At 40.0% G+C, this 22,065-nt stretch overlaps 1 protein-coding gene across 3 annotated transcripts in view; it reads left to right on the forward strand.

Annotated features, from left to right (window-relative positions):
• The window catches only part of DNAH9 (dynein axonemal heavy chain 9), a gene marked incomplete at its 3' end in the record, with an annotated part of 308,650 nt that overhangs the window by 94,802 nt on the left and 191,783 nt on the right, over nt 1-22,065 (forward strand). For all 3 annotated transcript variants that reach the window (XM_084236563.1, XM_084236562.1, XM_084236564.1), the window contains exons 27-30: nt 4,478-4,634; nt 8,144-8,248; nt 19,037-19,194; nt 21,409-21,547. In XM_084236563.1, the coding sequence (XP_084092689.1) occupies nt 4,478-4,634; nt 8,144-8,248; nt 19,037-19,194; nt 21,409-21,547 (559 nt within the window). The remainder of the gene's footprint in view (nt 1-4,477; nt 4,635-8,143; nt 8,249-19,036; nt 19,195-21,408; nt 21,548-22,065) is intronic.

Raw genomic sequence — 22,065 nt, forward strand, 5'->3', positions numbered from 1 at the left:
TTTTACATAAAAATAGAAATCAAATACAAACCAACTATGATTTCACCAACTCTACACATTTCTGGGATAGCCACAGATTATTCATAGCTGAAATTTACAAATAGCATCTTTTATGTTTTCTCTATCTGCCATTTGAGTAACTGTGGAAAAAGAAAAGCTACATTCCATATATTTATTACCTTAAAAATAATGTCTTGAAATTGAATCAACTTTTTGAGGCATTTCATATCTTTTGTCTCATCCCATCTCATAAGAGCCTAGTTAGGTAGATAAAAACAAAGCCTGCAGAAGTCGTTTGCTCAAAGAAACAAGAGCCACTTCAGCTGGCTTTAAGAAGGCCTTTCAAACAATGAGAACTGGCCCACTGTGGAGAGATTGCTTTCAAAAATAATAAATCATGCATTGCTGGAAGAAAAGGCTGCCTGATCATATATGAAGGATTTAATGGGAGAAAGCCTGGTCTAGTTAAACAGCCAAACCTCTAAGATCTCTTCCAACACTAAAGGTTCTGTGTTCTCAATAAGCTACCAAACGAAATTGGTTCACATCCATGTTGGGTTGCTTGGCTAGGCAAGAGCTCTTCCTAAAGGTTCCCTTGCCATTTTTATAGTTGCTATTGTTTTTGAAGCAACAAATTTATTTATATTCCATTTACGGAGAAAAAACTGTTATATATACCAATAACACAAATTTTAAGGCACAGAGAATTTAGTCAAATCTCACACCACGTAGTAGAGCCAACTCAGTCTGTTTGACTCCAGAGTCCTTGCTTACACCACTATTGTGTGATCTACCACCCCGATAGGAAACAGAAGCAGATTGAAGCAGCTGACTTATGTATTTAAAAACACAATTATAGAGCAGGAGAGTGTGTTCCTAAGAACTAGGTCCACCTGCTGGCTCAGTGGCCCAGGCATAATGGCAACCCCTCAGGCAGAAGAGGACAATACCTCTTCCCTTCCCTTCTCTTCCTTTCCCTTCCCTTTGTGTTTTCCTCATGGCCTGAGCTAAAGGTTTTGCCTTAATTATTAGGACTCTGTAGATAGCTGACCCAAACTTAAATGTTCCCATTGATAAAATAAAGGGATTGTATTAATTGATCTCAGAAATCCCTTTTAACTCTAGAGTTCTATTATTATGGAAAAATATGTTTTGGCATTTCCCCCCAAATACTTCTGCTGAAATACTCAGAAATCCAGTCTTGATGCTCAAAAAGAGATTGAAACCCAGTTCCAAAGATTTCTTTCAAGAGATTCTTGAGAATTCTATTTTTGTGAAATCTTACACTTACAGACTCCTAGATTCTTTGAGAGCCCTGCAGCTCCAGAGAAAAGAGATCCAGAATTGTTCTTGACTTGGCAGAGGAAAGAGGCCCTGGAACAGAAATGGGGTGGCAAGGAGGATGGGAAGAGTTGCTGGCTAAAGGCTGGAACTCTGCCAGTGCTCCTGGTAGAGGGCTGTGGTAGGTCCTAGAGAGTTCTGGAAGAAGCCAGAGGCAGGAAGAGGTAGAATGCATGGAGTTAAACCAAAAGCTCAGAGCCCTGGAAAGCAAGGATAATTGAGGCTGGACATAGGACCCTGTGAACACCTAGCTATGAATATTTGAGAGAGGAAAGAAGTGTTGCCAAGCACAGTCATGGAGCAGGGTGAGAGAGGACCAGCTATTATCTTAACCCTCACTCAACTTACCTGCCAAGCAGATCAAAACTCTAACATGAGTTTTGTCCATGGCTCACCAGGGGTTAAATGTAGCCAGGGCCTGCCTGATCACCTGAAACAATTTCCACTACACAGAAAAACTCCAGATGGAATAAAGATTTCACCACCACCTCTCTGCCTGGGGAAGTTACCTTCCTGATTTTCACATTCAAAGGCTGAAGTTGATATGGGAATTTTGCACTTAAAGGAGAATATGGGTACTCATTTCAAGTCTTCCCAAACTTAAGTCCACCCATCGATAAAATAAAGGAATTGTATTAATTGATCTCAGAAATCCCTTTCAACTCTAGAGTTCTATTGTTATAGAAGAATATATTTGGGCATTTCTGGTTCCAGACTTAGTAGGGCCAGCTGAGATCCATCTGGCATGAAAGACATTAATTTAGGGTTTCTGGTCATCTCTACTATCAGATTCAGAAACAAAGAGAATTCATTTCAGAGACCCCCTCCAAAAGCCCCTGTCGTCTCCCTGCAAATTAAGAGCCTGTGTGATTTGCTAGGTATTAAAAAGTAACAAATTTACTGGGGTATAATTATATGACTTAAAGTTTAACCTCTATATGTGTACAATTCAATGATTATTAGTAAATTCGTAGAGTTCTGTAACCATCACCACAATCCAATTTTAGAACATTGCTATCACCCTACCTGCAATTAATCCTCACTCTCTACCTCTCTCCCGGTGTCACTGGCCTGTTCTTTGTCCATGTTGTCTGAACATTCCATAAATCAAATGATACAATATATAATGTTTGCATCTAATGTCTTTCACATAGCATAATGTTTTAACATGTATCAGTGCTTCATTTCCTTATACTACTGGCTAGTATTGCATTGCATAGCAATATCCCATTTTGTTATCCAGTCACTATTGATGGATATATAGATTGTTTCCAGGTCTGAATGTTATGAATATTGCCTCTGTGAACATTCCTACATATGTCTTTGTGTGAATCAATGTTCTTATTTCCCTAGGGTAAATTCTTAGAAGGGGAATTGCTGAATATATGATAAGCTTTACATTTTAAGAAATTGTCAGCTGTTTTCTAAGGTAGCTGTGCCACTTTACATTTCCACCAGCAATGCTCTAGGTTTCCAATTTTCCACATTCTCACCAACACTTGTTATTGTCTGTGTTTTTTATTATGGTCATCCTAGTAAGTGTTCAGTGCTATTTCATTATGGATTTAATTGAATTTCTCTAGTGACCAATGATGTTGAGCTTCTTTAAAAATGTCCCCAAAATCACAGTTCAAATTAAAAAAAAAAATGTAAATAGGGCCTCCCCAGTGGCGCAGCGGTTGAGCGCTGGATTGTGAAGTTGCCTGCAGCTTATGCAGCGCTGGTTCGATCCCCAGCTGCTCCCAGCAACCAGAGGAGGGTCCCACATGGCGCGCAGACCTCTCCTGCCACCCGCTGCTCCCCGCAGCAGTGTATTTTGGTCCTTCTGCCTGCTCTGCTCCCCACTCTGGCTCTGGCGAATTCTCTCACCCTCCTGCGCTTCTGACTGTACCCAGTGCTTGTATAAATAAATAAATAAATAAATAAATAAATAAATAAATAGATAGATAGATAGATAAATAAATAAATAAATCCTTTAAAAATGTAAATATAAGTCCTTTTTTAAAAATACCAGAAATGAACGCTTTAAGCTGAGTTTACTACCATCAACGAAAATAGTCACAAGACGTTTAAACAGAGTGAATGATCCATTTTGGCTTGTTTCAAAAATAATTATTAGGGTCCTGGAGCTGTGCTAGCTTCCAAATATGGGACAATGAATAAGATTTAGCTCCACCTTCAAGTATCTTATTAAGATATACATGAAAGTCAGATTTGGGGGGAAGTTACAGTGATGTATGATGGAGTAGTTCAGCAGAGGGACATTTTCTCACTCACTCAGTATTGAGGAGGAATGAAATACTTCATGGGTGAAGTAATGTTAGATATGTGTCCCAAGGGGTTAGTAGCCATCAGCTGTCATCCAGATGAACTCAAAGGGTTGGGGGCTAAAGGGTGGGAAAGAGAGGGGCAAGCACAGTTCCAATGTGTCTGGGTATCTTAGTCTATTCAGGCCGCTACAATAAAATACCACATACTGTGTGACTTATAAACAACAGGCATTTATTTCTTACTGGAGTTTGTGATATACAAGATTAAGATACCAGCATCGTCATGTTTTTGTGAGGACCCTTTTTCTAGCTCATGGATGGTAACTTCTTATTCTACACTCACATGGTAGAAAGGCCAAGAGATTCTTCTGGAGCCTCTTTAATAAAATACTAATCCCATTTATATGGGCTCTGTCCTCATGCTCTAAGCATTTCCCAAAAACCCCACATCCTAATGTCATCACTTTAGGAGTAAGGATTTCAACATAAGAATTTGGGGTGGGGGGAGCATTTCAGAGAACATAAACATTCTGAACATGGAATTGGACAAATGAAAATAAGTGGAAGCTAGAATGTTGGAGCTGAGGGGAGGGCAGCACTGAGAAATGAAGTCAGATAAGCAGGTTGGGTAAGAAAAGGAAGGACATAGTGGTGGAGAGTTACTGACACACTACAGTGTGGGAGCATCATCATCACATGGTCCATTAGAAAATTCTCCACACAACCCAACAGAGAGCAGACAGGATTGGGCAATTCTGCCATTGCCATTGACCTCAGTATCATCTCACTAAAACCTAGCAGGATCAGAGCTATGTGCCAGCCACCTGTGGCATTGAGAATGATCTTTGCCCTCCTGTGTTTGGCAGGTGCTACATCACCCTCACCCAGTCTCTGCACCTGACCATGAGTGGGGCTCCAGCAGGACCTGCAGGCACAGGCAAGACAGAGACCACCAAGGACCTTGGGCGAGCTCTGGGCATCATGGTCTATGTGTTTAACTGCTCAGAGCAAATGGACTACAAGGTACAGTCCTAATTTGGGGAGGGACCAGAAACAGGGCAGCAGTCTGAACCAGGGACTAGGTTTATCCACACCTTGCTGGGCTAGCTCGGACGCCTAGACAAAGAGTTCTAGGTCTGCTTGCTCCTTTCCAGGAGACCTCAGAACATTGACTCCTAGATCTTGTTGACTTCTCTGTGAACCTCAGCATGTGGAATCTGCTTCCACTGATCTCTCTGATAACAGATGTGTACCTTCAAAAATCTACAAGAGCAAAATATTCTACAAAGGCAGGCGTGATTCTATAAAAACAGACTAAATTAATTCCTACTTTAGCAAGAGATACCCACAACAGACAAAAGCAAGACTAATATTTTTCTTTCAGGTACTCATCATTTTTACATTTTAAAATATGTTCCAGGTTCTGTGTTGTAAAGAAAGCAAGAGAAACACAAGACCCACTGGGTCACTTCTTTGATAGCCAACATCTTGCTCACAACTAGACCTCATATAGATTCTTTTTTTAAAATGCGTATAATAACAGATCATCTCGTTTTTGTTTTGCTTTATTGTGCACATGTTGCCTTAAGTCCCTTTTGAAAACAGGATGGCATGCCAGTACATTTAGAAGGGGAAAAATTTCATTAAATAGACTAAACATGTGTTTGCATGTATCATGTGGTATATTGATTGTAAAATACATTTAAATTAAAAATACCTTTAGAGACTCTAAGATAGCATGAGCAGTTGCCAGATATAGATTTCTTTAAGTGAAATTCATCTCCTGTAACTTTAATAATTTATCTTATATATAAAACTTTGCTGTGCAAAGAAATGCAGAATCCTGATAAGCACCTAAGCTTTCTCATAGCAAGCCAGCAAGGTGAAACTTCAGACCCAAAATAGATGTCCTCTCCATAGCCTAATCTCTGAAATGGAACATGGTTGCTTTTATTGATAAACACATTAAGATAACATTTCTCCTTAAGTCAGCCTGGAAGAAAGATTTTTTTCCCTTTAAAGTAATAAATAAAACTATGAGGTTTATCTTAAGGTCTAGATTCTTTTATAGTTGAACAGAGGCAGCATTGCTGAAATAAGTAGATTATTCCAAGGGCAACAATCTAGAGCACACACTCACTGAGATGTCGAAGTCCAGGCATATTGATTAAAGAACATCAGTTGGGTTTCTTCAAAGTTATGCCTAACATAACAAACAGGAAGAAATGATTCCTCTAAACTCATTTTAATTGAGGGAACCTTAAGTTCATATTATCCAATCCTTTCAAAATGTATCACTGATTTCTCTAAGAATAGAGGTTAAAGGAAGCTTCTATCTTTTGCTTGAATTTTGGGCAAAGCTTCAATCCTGAAAGTCAAGACTAGACATAGATGAGAGCCATATTAATTGGCAGAACCTAGAGAAACATATGGAAAGAACAGTGATCCCTTTCTAGAGTCCAGGCATCTCTGTCACCAAATAGCCTCACCAAGCTATTCACAAATCTCCCTCAATATCTGTTGTTCAGCTATTCAGAATTATTTTTATCACAAAATGCACTTGAACAATCAAGTTAATTTAGTGAGTAATCACCATTGCTCAGCATATTTTGGGTATCATGGAAGAATACAAAAATAGACAGATAGCTAGATGATTAACAGATACATGGATGGATGGATAGATAGATAGATAGATAGATAGATAGATAGATAGATAGATAGAAAGATAGACAGATAGATGAGAACCTATTTGGAAAGACAATAAGAATAAATGCAGTTAGAGGAGATAGGGAGATACAGTGTCACCCTGAGTGTTAATGTCTGTCTACTAACTCTAAGTTCTGGAATATTCTGGTCTGAAACAGCATTATGAAGGGAGTGAGATCCAAGGCTGTTTAAGGTTTGGGTGAATACCAAACAGGGTATGTGACATTTTAACATAGCCTAGCCCAATGTCAGCTTTAAAGAAATGACCAAGTTCTATGTGCAGTTCATGTTCGTCCCTGCCCTGGTTCTGACTTCTCCCCTGAGTTTGCCTCAAAGAGCTTAGCTGTGATGAGGAGAGAAATGGATTGAGGGTCAGAAAGAGCTGCTGTGCACTTCACCAGGTGGCATTTTGATGTATCATTCATGATACTCACAGCAACACTTTCTATTTCATTGTCTCCAGAGAATAAAGAAATTAAAACAGTGGTCTAGTACATTTGAGTGGGTTGGGAAGCAGGAAAAAATGTGAGATGGGTTGAATGAAAAAAGGAAGGACATTTAGCAATTTAGACAATCTGACCTTGAAGGGGTGGGCTACAGAATGACCCTTCAGGCTCCAGAACAGAAATAGCTAGATTCATCATGTCATCAGCACTAATAATATCATTTTTCCCCATGATCCGTGGTGGAAATCTTAAGACACCTTATTTCTTCATGTTCTTCCTTCCTTAATCACACTCAGTCTCCAGTGCCAATACTTCCATCATCACACCTCTCACTTCCAGGCTTCCCACCTACTCTTATTGTTCTTTCTCATCCTATAGCAGTTAAACTAATTTATTTTTTTCAGTACTTCTCAGAGTACTTAAAATGTTGATATATATTGTAGATTGGCAAAAGTGGATCATAGATTGTAGTGTTTCCCAAATTGGCTTGACCAAAAACCCCTTTCCTCAAGGAATATCTCCCAGATTCAGCATTCCATGGAATAAACTTTGGAAAGTGCTGCTATAATACTATTTGAAAATTTACCTCTTTATTTAAAGTTACTCTCCACAACCTAACTGGAGTTTCTTGAAGGACTGAGCTTTCTGTGCCTAGACATGAGCTAAGCATAGAACTGAGCATCTAAAACTACTCACTAAGTAAATGAATGGGTATTTTCTACTATTTCCTGGCATTTAAAGTCTCCTTGCCAATGGCCTTAAGAATATCTCCCACTAACCTCTCCTCTTCTGTTACTCAATGGTTCACTAATTCCCAAAATGTTTTTTATTTTTTAGGGCAGATAATCACTTTGAAAATTTTTCCTTGCTCTCATTTGAAAAGAATTACCCATAATTTATTTTCTATAGATGTTATCACCTCCCAATCCCATCTCCAGTTTCATATCATTCTGAGAAACCTGGGTATTCTGGCATGAATTTGAAAATACAGACATAAACTTTTCCATCAGCACATGCTGAAGTCTGAGTGGAAGGCTTTTTGTCCGTATGGTGCAAGAAAAATAATCTTTTATTCATTTCCTGGGATTTTGAAAGCTACAGAATCAACAGTAATGCAAGCCTGATGACATTTTAAAGGGATTTTGGTCCAAGTGTCTTGAAAAGGTTCTGTTTGATCCCATGACTTATGTTGGCACTCATAGCCATCAAAAATTTAATTGTTCTTGAAATTTTAATACAAGTTTGTAACCAATGGTCTTCAGGGGACTAGAGGTATCTACAATAAAAAGAATAAAAAATGATTTAAACACGTATTGATAAGCATCGGTTGAATTTTCCTGGCACTCTTAGTAATTTAATCTTTGTACATTTTTGTTGCAGTCTTGTGGTAACATCTACAAGGGACTTGCACAGACTGGTGCCTGGGGCTGTTTTGATGAGTTTAACCGAATCTCCGTGGAGGTCCTCTCAGTAGTGGCAGTGCAGGTATGGCAACCAGAGTCAGTGGGAGTTTCATGATCTCCATGCTAAGCATTGTGAAAGTCCACCTGTCCTTATCCAATTTCCTGTTCCCTATCCTGTTTGCCATACCATGCCTCTTCCTCAGCCCTCTAAAATGGGGACTGAATGAAGCAATGGATATCCTACAGATTCCTACCAATGCAAATCCATTTGCTGGCTGTGGGACTTCATTTCCTTTTCTGAAAAATAGTATTGAAGAATAAATGTCCACCTGGTTCCTAGGGGTTGCAGAGAAGATCAAATTATATGGTAGTGTTCAGGTCCTTGGAAAGGGCAGAGACTTTGGAAATTATCATATTGGGGCTTAATATTTAGCTGTTCTGGTTTTTTTTTAAGATTTATTTATTTATTTATTTATTACAAGCACTGGGTACAGTCAGAGGTGCGGGAGGGTAAGAAAATTCACCAGAGCCAGAGTGGGGAGCAGAACAGGCAGACTGAGGAAGTACACTTCTGAGGGTACCAGTGGGCGCAGCAGAAGAGGTCTGTGCACAATGTGGTACCCTCACCAGCAGCCAGGGATTGAACCGGTGCTGCAGAGGCTGTGGGCAGCTTCGCAACCCAGTGCTCAACCACTGCGCCACCGGGGAGGCCCTAGCTCTTCTATTTCCTGAGAGTCTGGGCAAATTGCTCCATTTCTCAGCCTAATTCACTTAAATTATATTTAAAATTAGGATTTGAATTTTGTTGAGTAGAGCACATCTTTATGGTCAGATTTTATTTAACTATGTCACTTGTCTTTCAAGTCATCCAAAAGTACTTATGGAAAACCCACAACATATAAAGTGCCATGATCAAAACCAGGGTGAAGCATATTTTTTTTAAAGATTTATTTATTTATTTATACAAGCACTGGGTACAGTCAGAAGCACGGGAGGGTGAGAGAATTCACCAGAGCCAGAGCGGGAAACAGAACAGGCAGACTGACGAAATACACTGCTGAGGGGAGCAGTGGATGTGGCAGGAGAGGTCTGTCATGCCATGTGGTACCCTCGCCGGTGGCCGGGGATTGAACCGGCACCGCAGAGGCTGCGGGCAGCTTTGCAGCCCAGGGCTCAACCACTGCGCCACCAGGGGAGGCCCTAGGGGTGAAGCATATTAAAAAAAAAAAAAAAAAAAAAAAAAGCTAGCAACAACAAACATTGGGAACTCTCCTGCACTGAGAAAAAGGAAAAAGGAATTCTCCTGCACTGCTGGTAGGAATGCAAATTGGTTCAACCACTATGAAAAGCTATGTGGAGCTTCTTCAAGCTACTAAAAATGGAGCTACCATATGACCCAGTAATTCCACACCTAGGAATCTATCCAAAGAACACAAAAAACATTAATTCAAAAGGATACTGGCACCCCTGTGTTTATTGCAGCACCTTTTACAATAAGTAAGGTACGGAAACAACCCAAATGCCTCAAAATAGATGACTGTATCAAGAAGATGCAGTATGTATACACAATGGAATACTATTCAGCAATCAAAAAAAGATAAACTCATGCCATTTGCAGCAACATGGATGGGGCTGTAAGGGATTATGCTCAGTGAAATAAGCCAGAAGGAAAAAGAAAAATACTGGATGGTTTTACTTATAGGAGGAGTATAGGGGAGACAAATAAGGGATCAGGAAAAAATAATTATGATAAATAAAAAAACAAAACTAACAGACAACTATAAATAGAGACATTCTGCTGGGGAGGGAGGGAGAATAAGAGGGATCAAAATAGAGAAGGGAAGAGCACAAGGGACTATGGTGGTGGTGCATGGGTGAATTGGTGGTGGGAATTTTATGGGGACTACACCTGATGTTAGAAAGCAAATATTGCACAAAAATGAACAATGATGTAAAATATATATAAATATATAACTTTAATAAAAAAGACTAGCATGATGGATTCTAAGCTGAATAAGATATGAATCCCAATTTCAAAATACTTGAATTCTTGAAAGACTTGAGAACCCTTCACTGTTCCATAAGTAATTCCATTTCTAACTCAGTATGGGACAAGACTTCTAAATTCATTACCTTGAAGCCAGACCTTTAAAAAATGAAGAAAATTTGGATTTAGACAAGGATCCCATAGACAGTGGGAGTAGCAGAAATGGGTGGGAAAATGAACAAGCCTTTGTTGAAAGTTTGTTATATTACATACTCTCATATATCTTATATCTTATATAACCTCTTAGGTTTCTTATATACCCACAGTAACTCAGCGGACCACTACTCCCCACTACATATAAAATAATATATAAAAAATATATATATACATAAATATATATAAAATGAGAGAGAGCACCTAGAGAAGAAAAGTAACTTTTTCTAAGGTACAGTGTCAGCAAATGCAAGGTTAGGATTGGAACCGAGCAACCCACCCTTCATCCAGGTGAATGTCTGGACATAGGTCTGATGTTTGGAGAATAAAACACTAGAGGATAAAATAAGACTGGCGAGGCAGGTTCTAACCAAATAGTAGACAGACTAAAATGCCATGATATATATTATGCCTTTTTCAGTTGGCAAGAAGGAATCCCTGGAGATTTCCGAAAGGGAAATAGCCCCTCTACTTGGTACAGTTTTGGGGAGGGGCTGGCAGTAGGAGAATCAGTGGGTCTTCTATTGGAGCTGCAAAGGATAATCAGGAAACCACCATCCTCCTCCACAAAACCCCTCAGTCAACACAGTGAAGCACATCCTTTGCCAGCTAGTTCAAGTGCTGCTATCTGAAGCTGAGTTCCCCCTTTTCCTGCCAGTGGTATCTCATGGTTTCAGAGCTTCCACCCCTATTCCAAACCCCTATTTGCCTCAACAAGACAAAGCAAGTATCAGGGTACCATGTAATGACAGAAACTGCGACCAGGTGCTTGGGACAATTGGCATGACTGCTGCTCCTGTTTTGTGCCCACACACAATACAACAAAAAAATGGTTGAATTTTCCTCTTGCCACTTGCTTTTATTTCTGAAGCAATATGTATACACCACAGAAAAATTAAATTAGAGCTATGAGGGACTCTTTGGTCCCTCTGGACCTTCTGTTTTATTCTTTCATGTCCAAACAAAGGAAAAAGTTTAGCTTTAACTGACATTTTTCTTAGGAAGGAAAGGTGGGGAACTGCAAATATAAGGTTTTTGCATGGTAAGGGGCACCTGCTGGGGCAGCATCCTCTCTCTCTGCCCCGAAAGGAGTCAGCCTCCATCCATATACTCTTCACAAGTTGTCACCTCCTTATCCAGCTATCCTGTCCCTGTCACAGGTCAGCTGCACTTGGAGCTGTGGGCATGTGCTGCCACATCCATCTGGCTGAACAGTGGCACTTATACCATCAGCTAACTCTGGGACTCACTCTCACCTCCAGCTGCCACTGGGGTCCATAAATGGTAGGAGGCTCTGCAGGGTCCTTTCACTCCCCTCACCTTTCAAAGTGGTCAGACTTTCCATCTTTCACATTTGACAGCCAGTTGGTGCTCCTACTGCCTGACTCTGGGCCAGACTGTTTCTTGGTGAAGCTCCTAAAAGTTTCCGAAGTGTAGGACTCTTCTCTTGTTCCAGAGATGACATATGGCTTTTAATTTCCCGAGTCTTGTCTGGCTCAGTAGGAGTTAGTAAAAGAAGGAAGTCAAAAGATAGCCTGAATAATCCCCTGGAATGAAAACCCTTGACTAGCTTGGTTCACAAGAGTTGATTGTGTGCGTTTCAGTGCTGACACACTGGAAGCTTGAAATCAGCTACAGTGGGAGTATTTCCACCATCAAAGTGCCAATTCTACAAATCAACAACATGTTTGTTTTCCAGGAGAACTGATTATTAAAGATCTTGCCAGCACACCTTTGCCTTGCAAGAATTTGAAGTCGGTGTTGCCAGATCCTTTAAACTTTAAAGAGAAAGCTGAAAGTCCAGACTTTTATTAAAAATCTCTAAATTTCTAGAAGTTGGCAGCTTATTGAAGTTATTTAAAAAAATAATAAAGCAGCCTGAGCCAGACAAACAAAACATGTTAACTGACTGCATTCACTCCTGGAAGCAGAATTGATGTCCCTAAAACATCTGCTTGAATTTGGAGTATGAGATGAGGAGTAAATAAGTGAAATAAACCTTTCTCAGAGAACTAGTTCTAGGATAAAGTGATTCTGAAAATCTAGAGGGTGGCATAGGCTTTTCTCTATTGTGGCTATCGGGTTTGATGAGCCACTCTTATAATGTGTTCCTGGAACTTTTCTTCTTACTCCTTCTTTATATACCTAATGTCTAATGTCTTCCTCCATATTTTTATTCCCTTGCTCACTATCCTTTGTTTGCATTACCACCTTTATGTTCACCTCTCTCATCCTCGCCTTTATGACTTCCTGTGCTCTCAGTTCTGACTGCAAGTGGCAGATTTCAGAGTTATCATTGACCAGGTCCTACTACCATGACTGCCCTCAGATAAATACAGGTCACACTTTATGAGAAGTTACATCTGTGGAATCAATGTTTCCTTCTCAAGAAACTCAAAAGAAATATAGACAGTGTAAGCCAGACCATGGTGAGCAGAGGGCCCATTTTTGGACTCCAGTGATTGTGTAAGCAAGTTCAACATGCAATTGGGATTTTATAAAAATAGGTTCTTTTGACCACAACAATGATGGTGTTGGTGATAATGATAATAAAGATGTCAGTGATATTGGTGATGATGATGGTGGTGGTGGTAGTTATATGGTTATGGTGATGATGGTAACCACAATGATGGTGGTGATGGTGATGGTGGTGATGAAGTTTATTTTTTTTTAAAGATTTATTTATTTATTTATGCAAGCTCTGAGTACAATCAGAAGCGCGGGAGGGTGAGAGAATTCACCAGAGCCAGAGCAGGAACAGAACAGGCAGACTGATGAAATACACTGCTGAGGGGAGCAGGAGGCGCAGCAGGAGAGGTCTGCCCCCATTGTGGGACTCTTGCCGGTGGCCAGGGAAAGAACCAGCGCTGCAGAGGCTGTGGGCAGCTTCGCAGCCCAGCGCTCAACTGCTGCACCACCAGGGGAGGCCCGATGAAGTTTATTATCATTGTTACTTGAGTGGGGTTATCATTATTACCTGAGTCAGGCAAAGAAATAGGAAAGTGGTTATGTGTTTAAGCTCTGAAACCAGATTGCCAATGTTTAATTTTGGCTCTGCCATTTACTAACTATATGACCTTGGGTAAATCCCTGCCTCAAGTTCCAGGGCTATAAAGGGGGTTAATAGTAGTACCAACTTGATGTGGCTGTAATAATTAATAATGAGTTAACATGTATAACACACTTTTTCGAAAGCCTTACGGATAGTAGTCACTCAATAAATACTAGTCTCCATTATGGTGACTTTGGTGCTGATGATGGTAGTGCCCATGAAGATGGTGGTGATGGTGGTGGTGATAATGATTGCTATCATTAATATCCAAACACTGAAGGAAATTGGTTAGAGAGAAGTAGGTTTGGACATATAGAACAGGGAAAGAGTGTCCACAGCCTCGCCTTACCTTTCTCTTTTATACTCCTTACTTCTTAGTTGGCCCAATGTTGGACTTTCTTACCAAGCTTAACAGCCTCCTAATGAATAAGACAATGCCCAATAGCCATTGTCCCTACTACCTAATAGATAGACACTGTGAGTTTGTCTTATTTTGAAGCTACTTACCGTAAAGTTAGTCATGGCTTCTCCAAGATCCCTTTTGCTTCTGAGTTAAACAAATTCAACCTGAAATTCTCTTATGTTTTCACATACCAGTCTAGAAACACACCCACAAGAGATATTCTCAAGCAAGTGGTCTGACAACAGCTTGGGTAAAATCTGAGTTGGTACCATTTTAAATCATATACCCATCCAAGGAGAAAATTGTGCTTAATTATTCACATGGTAATCCAGCCTGGCATATTGGTTCAGAAGCTGCACCAGCTGCGACAGTTCTTCTCTCTCACCCTCCCCTCTATTCCTCTGCCTTTCCTCTTCTCCCCTCCTTGCCTGTCTGTGCTTTACCCAGTAACTTCTACAGAGTGAATTTGCTTCAGTGTCCTTGTAGGGAGAAATTTTCATGTCTCTGTCATATTGGTCAAGCAGAATTGCTTATCCAATTGGCATAAAGGGTGGCAATTCCAAAAGCAATTACTGTGCTATTTTTAAAATGTTTAAGATATGTGCTCTTTTTTCCCCAGAATTTTGTCATTACTGTTGCAGTCAGCTCATTAGCCCTTGGCTCTCTGAACTCAGGAATGTGTTCCTCTAGGGCACACTCCACTACCCTGTACCTCCTATCCTTTATCCCCCTCCATACTCTCTGGCCAGGTGTCCCTGCTACTTCCCTCCTTTTCAACAGATGCCCCAAGAGTGTGCTACATAGGGGAAGAGAGCAGCTAGGAGCAGAAGTTAGCAAAGACGGGAGCAAGTCCACGATAGCAATGTTCTAAGTACTCCAGGAACTGAACAAATGCCAGAATCTCAGATCCAAGGGCGCTTCCCATGTAACTTAAGGACTTCAAGTCTAAGGTAAAAACCACAGAAAAATAAAAATATGTAAAAGGTGTGGAGTGGGTTGTACTTCCTGAAGTCAGCAGAGTGAAGCAGGGAGTGAGCCTGGTAGACCTTGAATAACACCTGGCATTGGGAACAAAGGCTGGTCATTCTCTTGACTGACCACAGTGTATCTCTTCCTAGAATGAAGGTGGGCAAGATAAAAGGGTGTGGGTGGAGAATTTACTTCACACAGAGCTAGCTGATGACCTCCTTAAAATATATTACCAGCAGGGAAATAGTATGACTTTACTGCTCTATATGTTTTATGTGAGGCCAGAGCTGGGATGGAAGGATGTGGGGGCAGAACCTTTTGTGTCACCAACTCCCAGTCTTTGAAAGAAAAGATAACATTCTTAAAATAGCAAATCAAATCCCCGGCCAGACAAAGATTCATGGCTTGTGCAGATAACAGGATTGATCATTGGAAATCAGGGCTGGCCTGCAATATCGAGAAGTTAAACTTATCCTTGTATCTAAAATCTAAGTCATAAAATAAATTCCACTCGTGAAGTGCGACTGAAGACCATCAAGACTGGAAAGGGAAACCCTCTGGATGAGGGGCAGTGGTGGGTCATGAAATTGGTGTGGGGCAGTGTAGGTCAGTGACAAGGATACTGAAAGGAGCACCAGGTGTCCTGAGAGTGTACAGTCAGGGGTGCTAAGCCCTATGTTACTTAGGTTGTAGACCAGCAACATCAACATCCACAGGGAATGTTTGAGAAGTGCTCTCAGACTCACTGCAAACCTGCTGAAACAGCCTCTGCTTTTTCACATAGTCCCCAGTGATACATACACACAATAAAGTTGGAGACATGCTGCTTTGGCACAGTAATCTCAACCCTGGATGCAAATTAAAATTGCCTGGACAGTTCTGGAAAACGGTAATGCACAAATGGAGAGATAATCACTTCCCTTCCCTCCCACCCCAAGATTCTGATTTCGTTGGTCTGTGGCAGGATGTGGACGTCCAGTTTAAGGTGGGGAAAAAAAGGTTTTTTTATTAAAAAAAGCACACTTCCTCATGACTCATGTTCAGTAAGTAAACTTTGAGAATCACTGCTGAGAGGGAAAATGACAAATAAGAAAAACATCCTGGAGGAGTGTGGAGTTTAGGTTCGCATCAGAGGTACAAGATCCAGCCAAGCTGGTCCGGGATGGCAGTAACAAGTCCTCTTCATGGCAGGTGTGCAGAAGGGAGTGGAGAACTCAGGTTCATTGAGGGGCGTGGGGAGACCTGGGGGCAGAAGCAGGTATAACTACAAATTCAACAATTGACTGGTCTAGAGTGGTTCTTGATCTTTAAACTGCATCAGAATTATCTGGAGGATTTGTTATACCACCCCTTTGGGGTGAGGCTAAGAATTTGTATGGGAATTTGCTGGGACCCAGGGACATAAGCTGTGGTATGGTAGATGAGTAACATATCTTCTTGGCCTCAGTTTCTTCTTTGGTAAACTACTTGGTCCAAATTTTTTTCAACTTCAGCACTAATATATTGGGCCTGATAATCCTTCATGGCAAAATCTGTCCGATGCCTTGTAAGATGTCTGGCAGCATCCCTGGCCTCTACCCAACCAATGTGAGCAGCACCTTCTCCTGGAGTTGTCTCCAGATATTTCCAAGTATCCCCTTAAGGAGGGTGGGTGCAAATCATCCTCTGGTTTCTACACAGTTTTCCATTTTTGTTTATTTTCCTGAATGGGTGAGAAAAGCACCTTTTCTTATTTTATAAAAACTTATGTCTCTAAATTATATCAAACATGATAATTTTCAGAGCAAAACAAATGACTCCAAATCTGTATATATTTGATGAGACACTGTTCATAGCTGGCACATTGTTCCTTCTGATCAAAAGCAATGTGGGTAAATGTATGTATTTTGGCTCCAGATTGCCTTACTTTTAACTTGGTTGTCCCACTTACCAACTGTCAGACATCGGGCAAGGTTTTATTTCTTTCAGCTTTTTAATTTGAACTAATTTTAAGCTTATAGAAAAAGTTGCAAGAATAATATAGTTTCCAAATATCCCTCTACTAGCCTCCCTTAATTTTAACATCTTACATAACACTAGCAGTTTCTGTTGTTTTTCTTTTGTCTTTTTATGTGGTAAAATCTACCCATTTCATATATCTGCTAAGAGAACTGAATGGGAAAAGCATGTAAAATACTCCAAATAGGACCTGGTACATCTCAAGTGCTCTATAAATGTCGGTTATTACTTTGTTTTTATTTTCTTCCAAAGTGATGGGACTTTAGAGGCATAACAGACCCATATTGAGTGAGGAGTGTACCTGGCCCTGTGGATATCATCCTGTGCCTACTTGTGTATACACCTCCTCCTGGGCTACCATGTCAATTCATATGATCCCAGACCACTTCTGTCCCTGGTATACTGAAGGATTTCTGAACTTTGCCCAGGCCTGAACTTTATCAGGGCAAAATTATATTCTGACCTGTTCACAATCATATTCCAGTGACTTTTTGTAGTAAAGAAATGCCAGGCAGAGTCTCCTGTCCTAACAGAGCCTATTAGCTCTGATGCTCCAATGTTAACTGCATTACACACTCCCTTGAGGCACCCCCTACAGAATTTTACACAAAAGCACAGATGTTACCAATCCCACAGTGCACTGTAAATTCTCCTGAGCATGAGGTTTGTGGGCCTCAGTCTTGTAGGAGGGATTGCTGAGTCAGAGTGAACAACAGGCAGGACCTGGGCTCTTACCTTCACCTGGACCCAAAGGTGTCAGAGCAATTTGGAAATGGTAATTAAACTTATTTTCCCACTCCATAACAAGGCGAGTGCTCAGTATATCTTCAGATGGGAGGACTGGGACTGAAGGAGAGACACAGCATTTGGCATTCACAGAACTTGCAGTGTTGAGCATGGCAACAGGTTCCTCACTACCGCAAGAATCAGCAGAGCTGGATCTGTTGGCTGGCAAAGCAGGTGCTAGAGATGGCCTTTGCAAGAAGGGCATTGATATTCTGCACATAGAAAAGAAGTTTCAGTCTCAAACTAATTGCTGAGAGCCAAAATGCATTCAGTCATTAGTGTTTCACTTTAGGAAAGGAACTGAATCCTAATTGTAGGACCATTATGTGTCCTGGCAAACAGAGCCCTAGCAGGCACTGGAGAGAGCTTGCTTAAGGGTTGATGGTCCAGCTGCCTCTCTTCTGTCTCTTCCTCCTTTCTCTGTCTCTCTCTGTTTATGGTCCAAATCTATCATTCTCTCTCTCTTTCCCTTTCTCTCTCTCTTTCTCTCTCTCTCTCTCTCTCCTTCACACACACACACACAAACTCTCTCCCTTGCAGCCTAGTTTTCACAGAACTCTTGGCTTTTCTAAGCACCCTGACTATAACATTCAGGTTTTGCTTTCCAGATCCCTAAGAGCCTGGTAATACTCAGAGCTCTCCTGGGGCCTGATTGAACAAGTGTATACCTTTCGTATTCCTTCCTCCTGTTGCTGATAATTTTTCATGTTTCCCAAAGTACCAAGTGTGGGGAAAAAATGGGTGCAATTCATTTCTGTTTCTCCTCACTGATATGAGTGATCTAGATCTTACATCTGAACAGGTCAAGTTTCAGCTTAAACTCCCCCTGGCTCCAGACCTCATTATTTTAATAAAGTCTACTCTCTTTAGGAAGGCCCTAGTAGTCCTGGGGAACTGGCTCTAGCCTGTCATGGTGATTGTGGCTCTTTTCATTATACACAGGCACACCATCCCAAAAGGTTGCCTGTGCTCTTGAAGTTTGTTGTTGAGATATAATCTGGGGAGTGGCTGCAAGAGGTTAAAACAAGAGACCACAGTTACAATGATGATAGTCACATGCAATTTCCATGTTAGCTGCTACACTGAGCATTTTCTATATGACCTTATTTCCTTTATTCTTAGAACAAACTCAATGGTCGATAGCCCAGGCTTCAGAATTCATTTGTCTGCATTCAAATCCAGACACCATCACTTAGTAGATGTGTAACTTTGGGCAAACTCCTCTAACTCTTGATATATGTATATATAGGAATATGGGCAGCCATATTTCCATTGACATGCACCCTATGTGCATCAGTAAAGGGTCTAGGGTGCAGTGACTGTGCACCCTAGTGCACAGTCCTTCAGTGAAAGGGGCCACAATATAGGTTCTCGAGATGTGTGTAACCAGATACTCCTTGCTTTAGCAACTATCCTAACACTGAAATGCAGTGGAGGTATTTTCTGTTGACTTCTTTACCAGGTAAAAAGCATTCAAGATGCAATTCGAGATAAGAAGCAGCGGTTCAACTTCCTTGGGGAAGAGATTAGCCTGAATCCTTCTGTGGGTATCTTCATCACCATGAACCCGGGCTATGCTGGCCGCACCGAACTACCTGAAAACCTCAAAGCTCTCTTCAGGTGAGCGTTAGCTCTGCCCTCCTCGAGGCCTCAAAACAGAAGTCTATTTTTCCCACTAAAAATGTTTGGTATAAGTATATTAGAGGAAATTTGAAAAGATAGGTTTTTTTAATCACTGTTAATGCCATCACCAGTAAAATCTTATTTTGCTTTTTTGCTTATGTTCTGTTCTTTTAGGGTACATTTTAAATTCATACATTTGTAATCTCTGCTTGCGTTCTATATACATTTTTATATAATTTTGTTTTTCATTTCATAATCTATCATAATCATACATCAGTAATTTCCTATTAGATATACTTAACAAATTTTGCTCCATGACAGCATTTTATTCTATCAAATACATGGTTCACAATGTAATTAACTAGCACCCCATAGTTAAATATTAAAACTGTTTCAAACATTTAAAATAAATTCATGCATCTTATATGTAAGTATTTTTTTCCTATATTCATGATTACTTTCTTTGGCTAGATTCCCAGAAGTGGAATCATTGAATGAATGAGGAGAAACATTTTTAAGACTCTTGATACACATAACCAAATTACTTTTTTAAAAAAGTAGTGTTGAATTACACTCCTAGTAGCAATACTTGAGAGTACCTCTTTTATTTTATCTTTGCCACTAGTGGATGTTGTTATGTTTTTAAAATCTTGTTTATTGTGATAAGAAAACAGAAATACATTTTCTTGCAGGGCCTAGGGTCTCTAGGTTGTTTTTTTGTTGTTGTTCTTGTTGTTTTTTTACAAAGGAGAAATCAGCCCAATGAAGAGAAACCTGAAAGATACTTGATGACTTCTGGTTTTCCACCCACAAACTGTTACCTAAGAGAGAGTCTGTGGGAGTTATGACAAAGCTATTAGTCTCATCTCTGGACAGAGAGACCCACTGCTCTCTGTTTGGGGATGCGGAGACTTAAGAGGACACTGGATAGTTCCTTGTATACTTAAGTCCCTCACTTTTAAACTGTCCTCAGGGTGGCAAGTTTCTATATTATTAGAGGGGTGTAACTCCTCATTCAGGCATATCCGCACAATTAAGAGATTGTTGGAATTTGAACAAGCAGTCTAAATGGGTGCCACAGAATACTGTGTTATTTTCTATTTATTATACAATGATTTTATTAAATAAGACTTAGTTACAAATAATAATAGAGGTGGGTTATCACCATAATAAAGAATCATTCCTCACATCCCATCCCCCCAAATTTAATAGCATAGAAGATAATTTGGTGGGGAAACAGAAAAATATTTTTAAACAACAAATATAAATGTCAACATTTACATTGTACAAGTGTAAATACTAATGGTTTTTCACGGCCATATTGCATTCCATTGTATGGAAGCATATTTAACCTTACTCACTTCAGATTCAAAAATACACTTGAGAATCTAAGTGTTTGATTGCTTCTTTGAATTTAAAAGTAATGTGAAATAATTTCAAGGAAAACTGCACTTGAAAATCAAATCTGTTTGAAAAGCTGTTGGAAAAATTAATAAAAAATACCTCTTAGACTCCTTAAAATGAAATTTTAAAATTGAAATAAAAAGATAAGTCTTATTAACTAATAAGTTAATAAAAATAATTTAAAAATCAAATATTTCTAGAGACAGAGGAAACACGTCATTTCATATGTGTGTATGTGTATTCATAGTACGTGTATACATCCTTACATAGAGACAAAAATCCACTTCTATATTATAGTATATGACATTTGTGACAAGGTAGGGTTAATAAATGTATGCTTTAGATATCAAATATTTATATGTGCATGCAAGTAAGTACAGAATAAGCCCTAAGTGCTTGGAGGGGGTATCCATCTTGAAGATGAGGAATAAGTTCCTAATTTCTTATGGACATTGAGGGACTCAGTCTCTCAATCTTTGTTCCTAATTTATTCTAGACAACTTGCTTTACTAAAAATCTGTGCCTTGTTTAAGACACACTGGACTCAAGTTACAGGATTTGAGCTGTAGCCCCAATTCTGCCCCTCATTCTAGCATCCTTCACCATCTATCACCATGAACAAGAGAGTTCACTTCCTTTATCCTTAAGTTATATTTAAATAGAAAGTATTAGATAAAATCATTGCTAAGATCTAAGTTTTTATATTCACAAATGCCTCTGTCTGTGATCTGAGCCATTGTTTCTTATCTTATGAGCTCCCCTTTGGCTTTGTGCTTGGGTCATGGCCCTCTGTCCCCCTGTGCACAGGCCTTGTGCGATGGTTGTTCCAGACTTTGAATTGATCTGTGAAATCATGCTGGTGGCTGAAGGATTCATTGAAGCCCGGGTATTAGCCCGAAAATTCATCACTCTTTACCAGTTATGCAAAGAGCTTCTCTCCAAACAGGTATGCTACCTTACTAATCTGGACAACCAATTATGTGATTGTCCTAGCTATGAATGGGCTGTAGGGGAGCATATTAGAGTGCTCTGTTAGAGAGTCACTGAGTCACTGTGCACATAAACATGAGAAGATCTGTTCACTTTTACAATAGAGATTTGTGTTCATATTTTACATTGCATTTTTCAGGATGGCTTGATCACAGAACTGTCCCTTACAGAATACTTAGCAATACCTGATCACTGGTGTCTATGAGGAACTCTGCAGTGACTTACTCTCTTAACTCTATCTCAAACCTTTCTTTTGATGTTTAAACTTATATATTCAGTGCTTTATATCGCAGATCCACTTGAGTGACTGAGAAACAACTGAGTGACTAAGAAGCACCTCCATCTCAGCATTTAGAACTATTCTTCCTGCCAGTGCCTCTCCAAACCTACTTCTCCTGCATTCTTTACCTTGGTACACTGGACCATCATTTACATACTTGCTTATTCTGGAACCCTGAAAGTCATCCCTGACAC

Source organism: Talpa europaea (genome assembly GCF_964194135.1).
Source record: "Talpa europaea genome assembly, chromosome: 7".
Classification (NCBI taxonomy): Eukaryota; Metazoa; Chordata; class Mammalia; order Eulipotyphla; family Talpidae; genus Talpa; species Talpa europaea.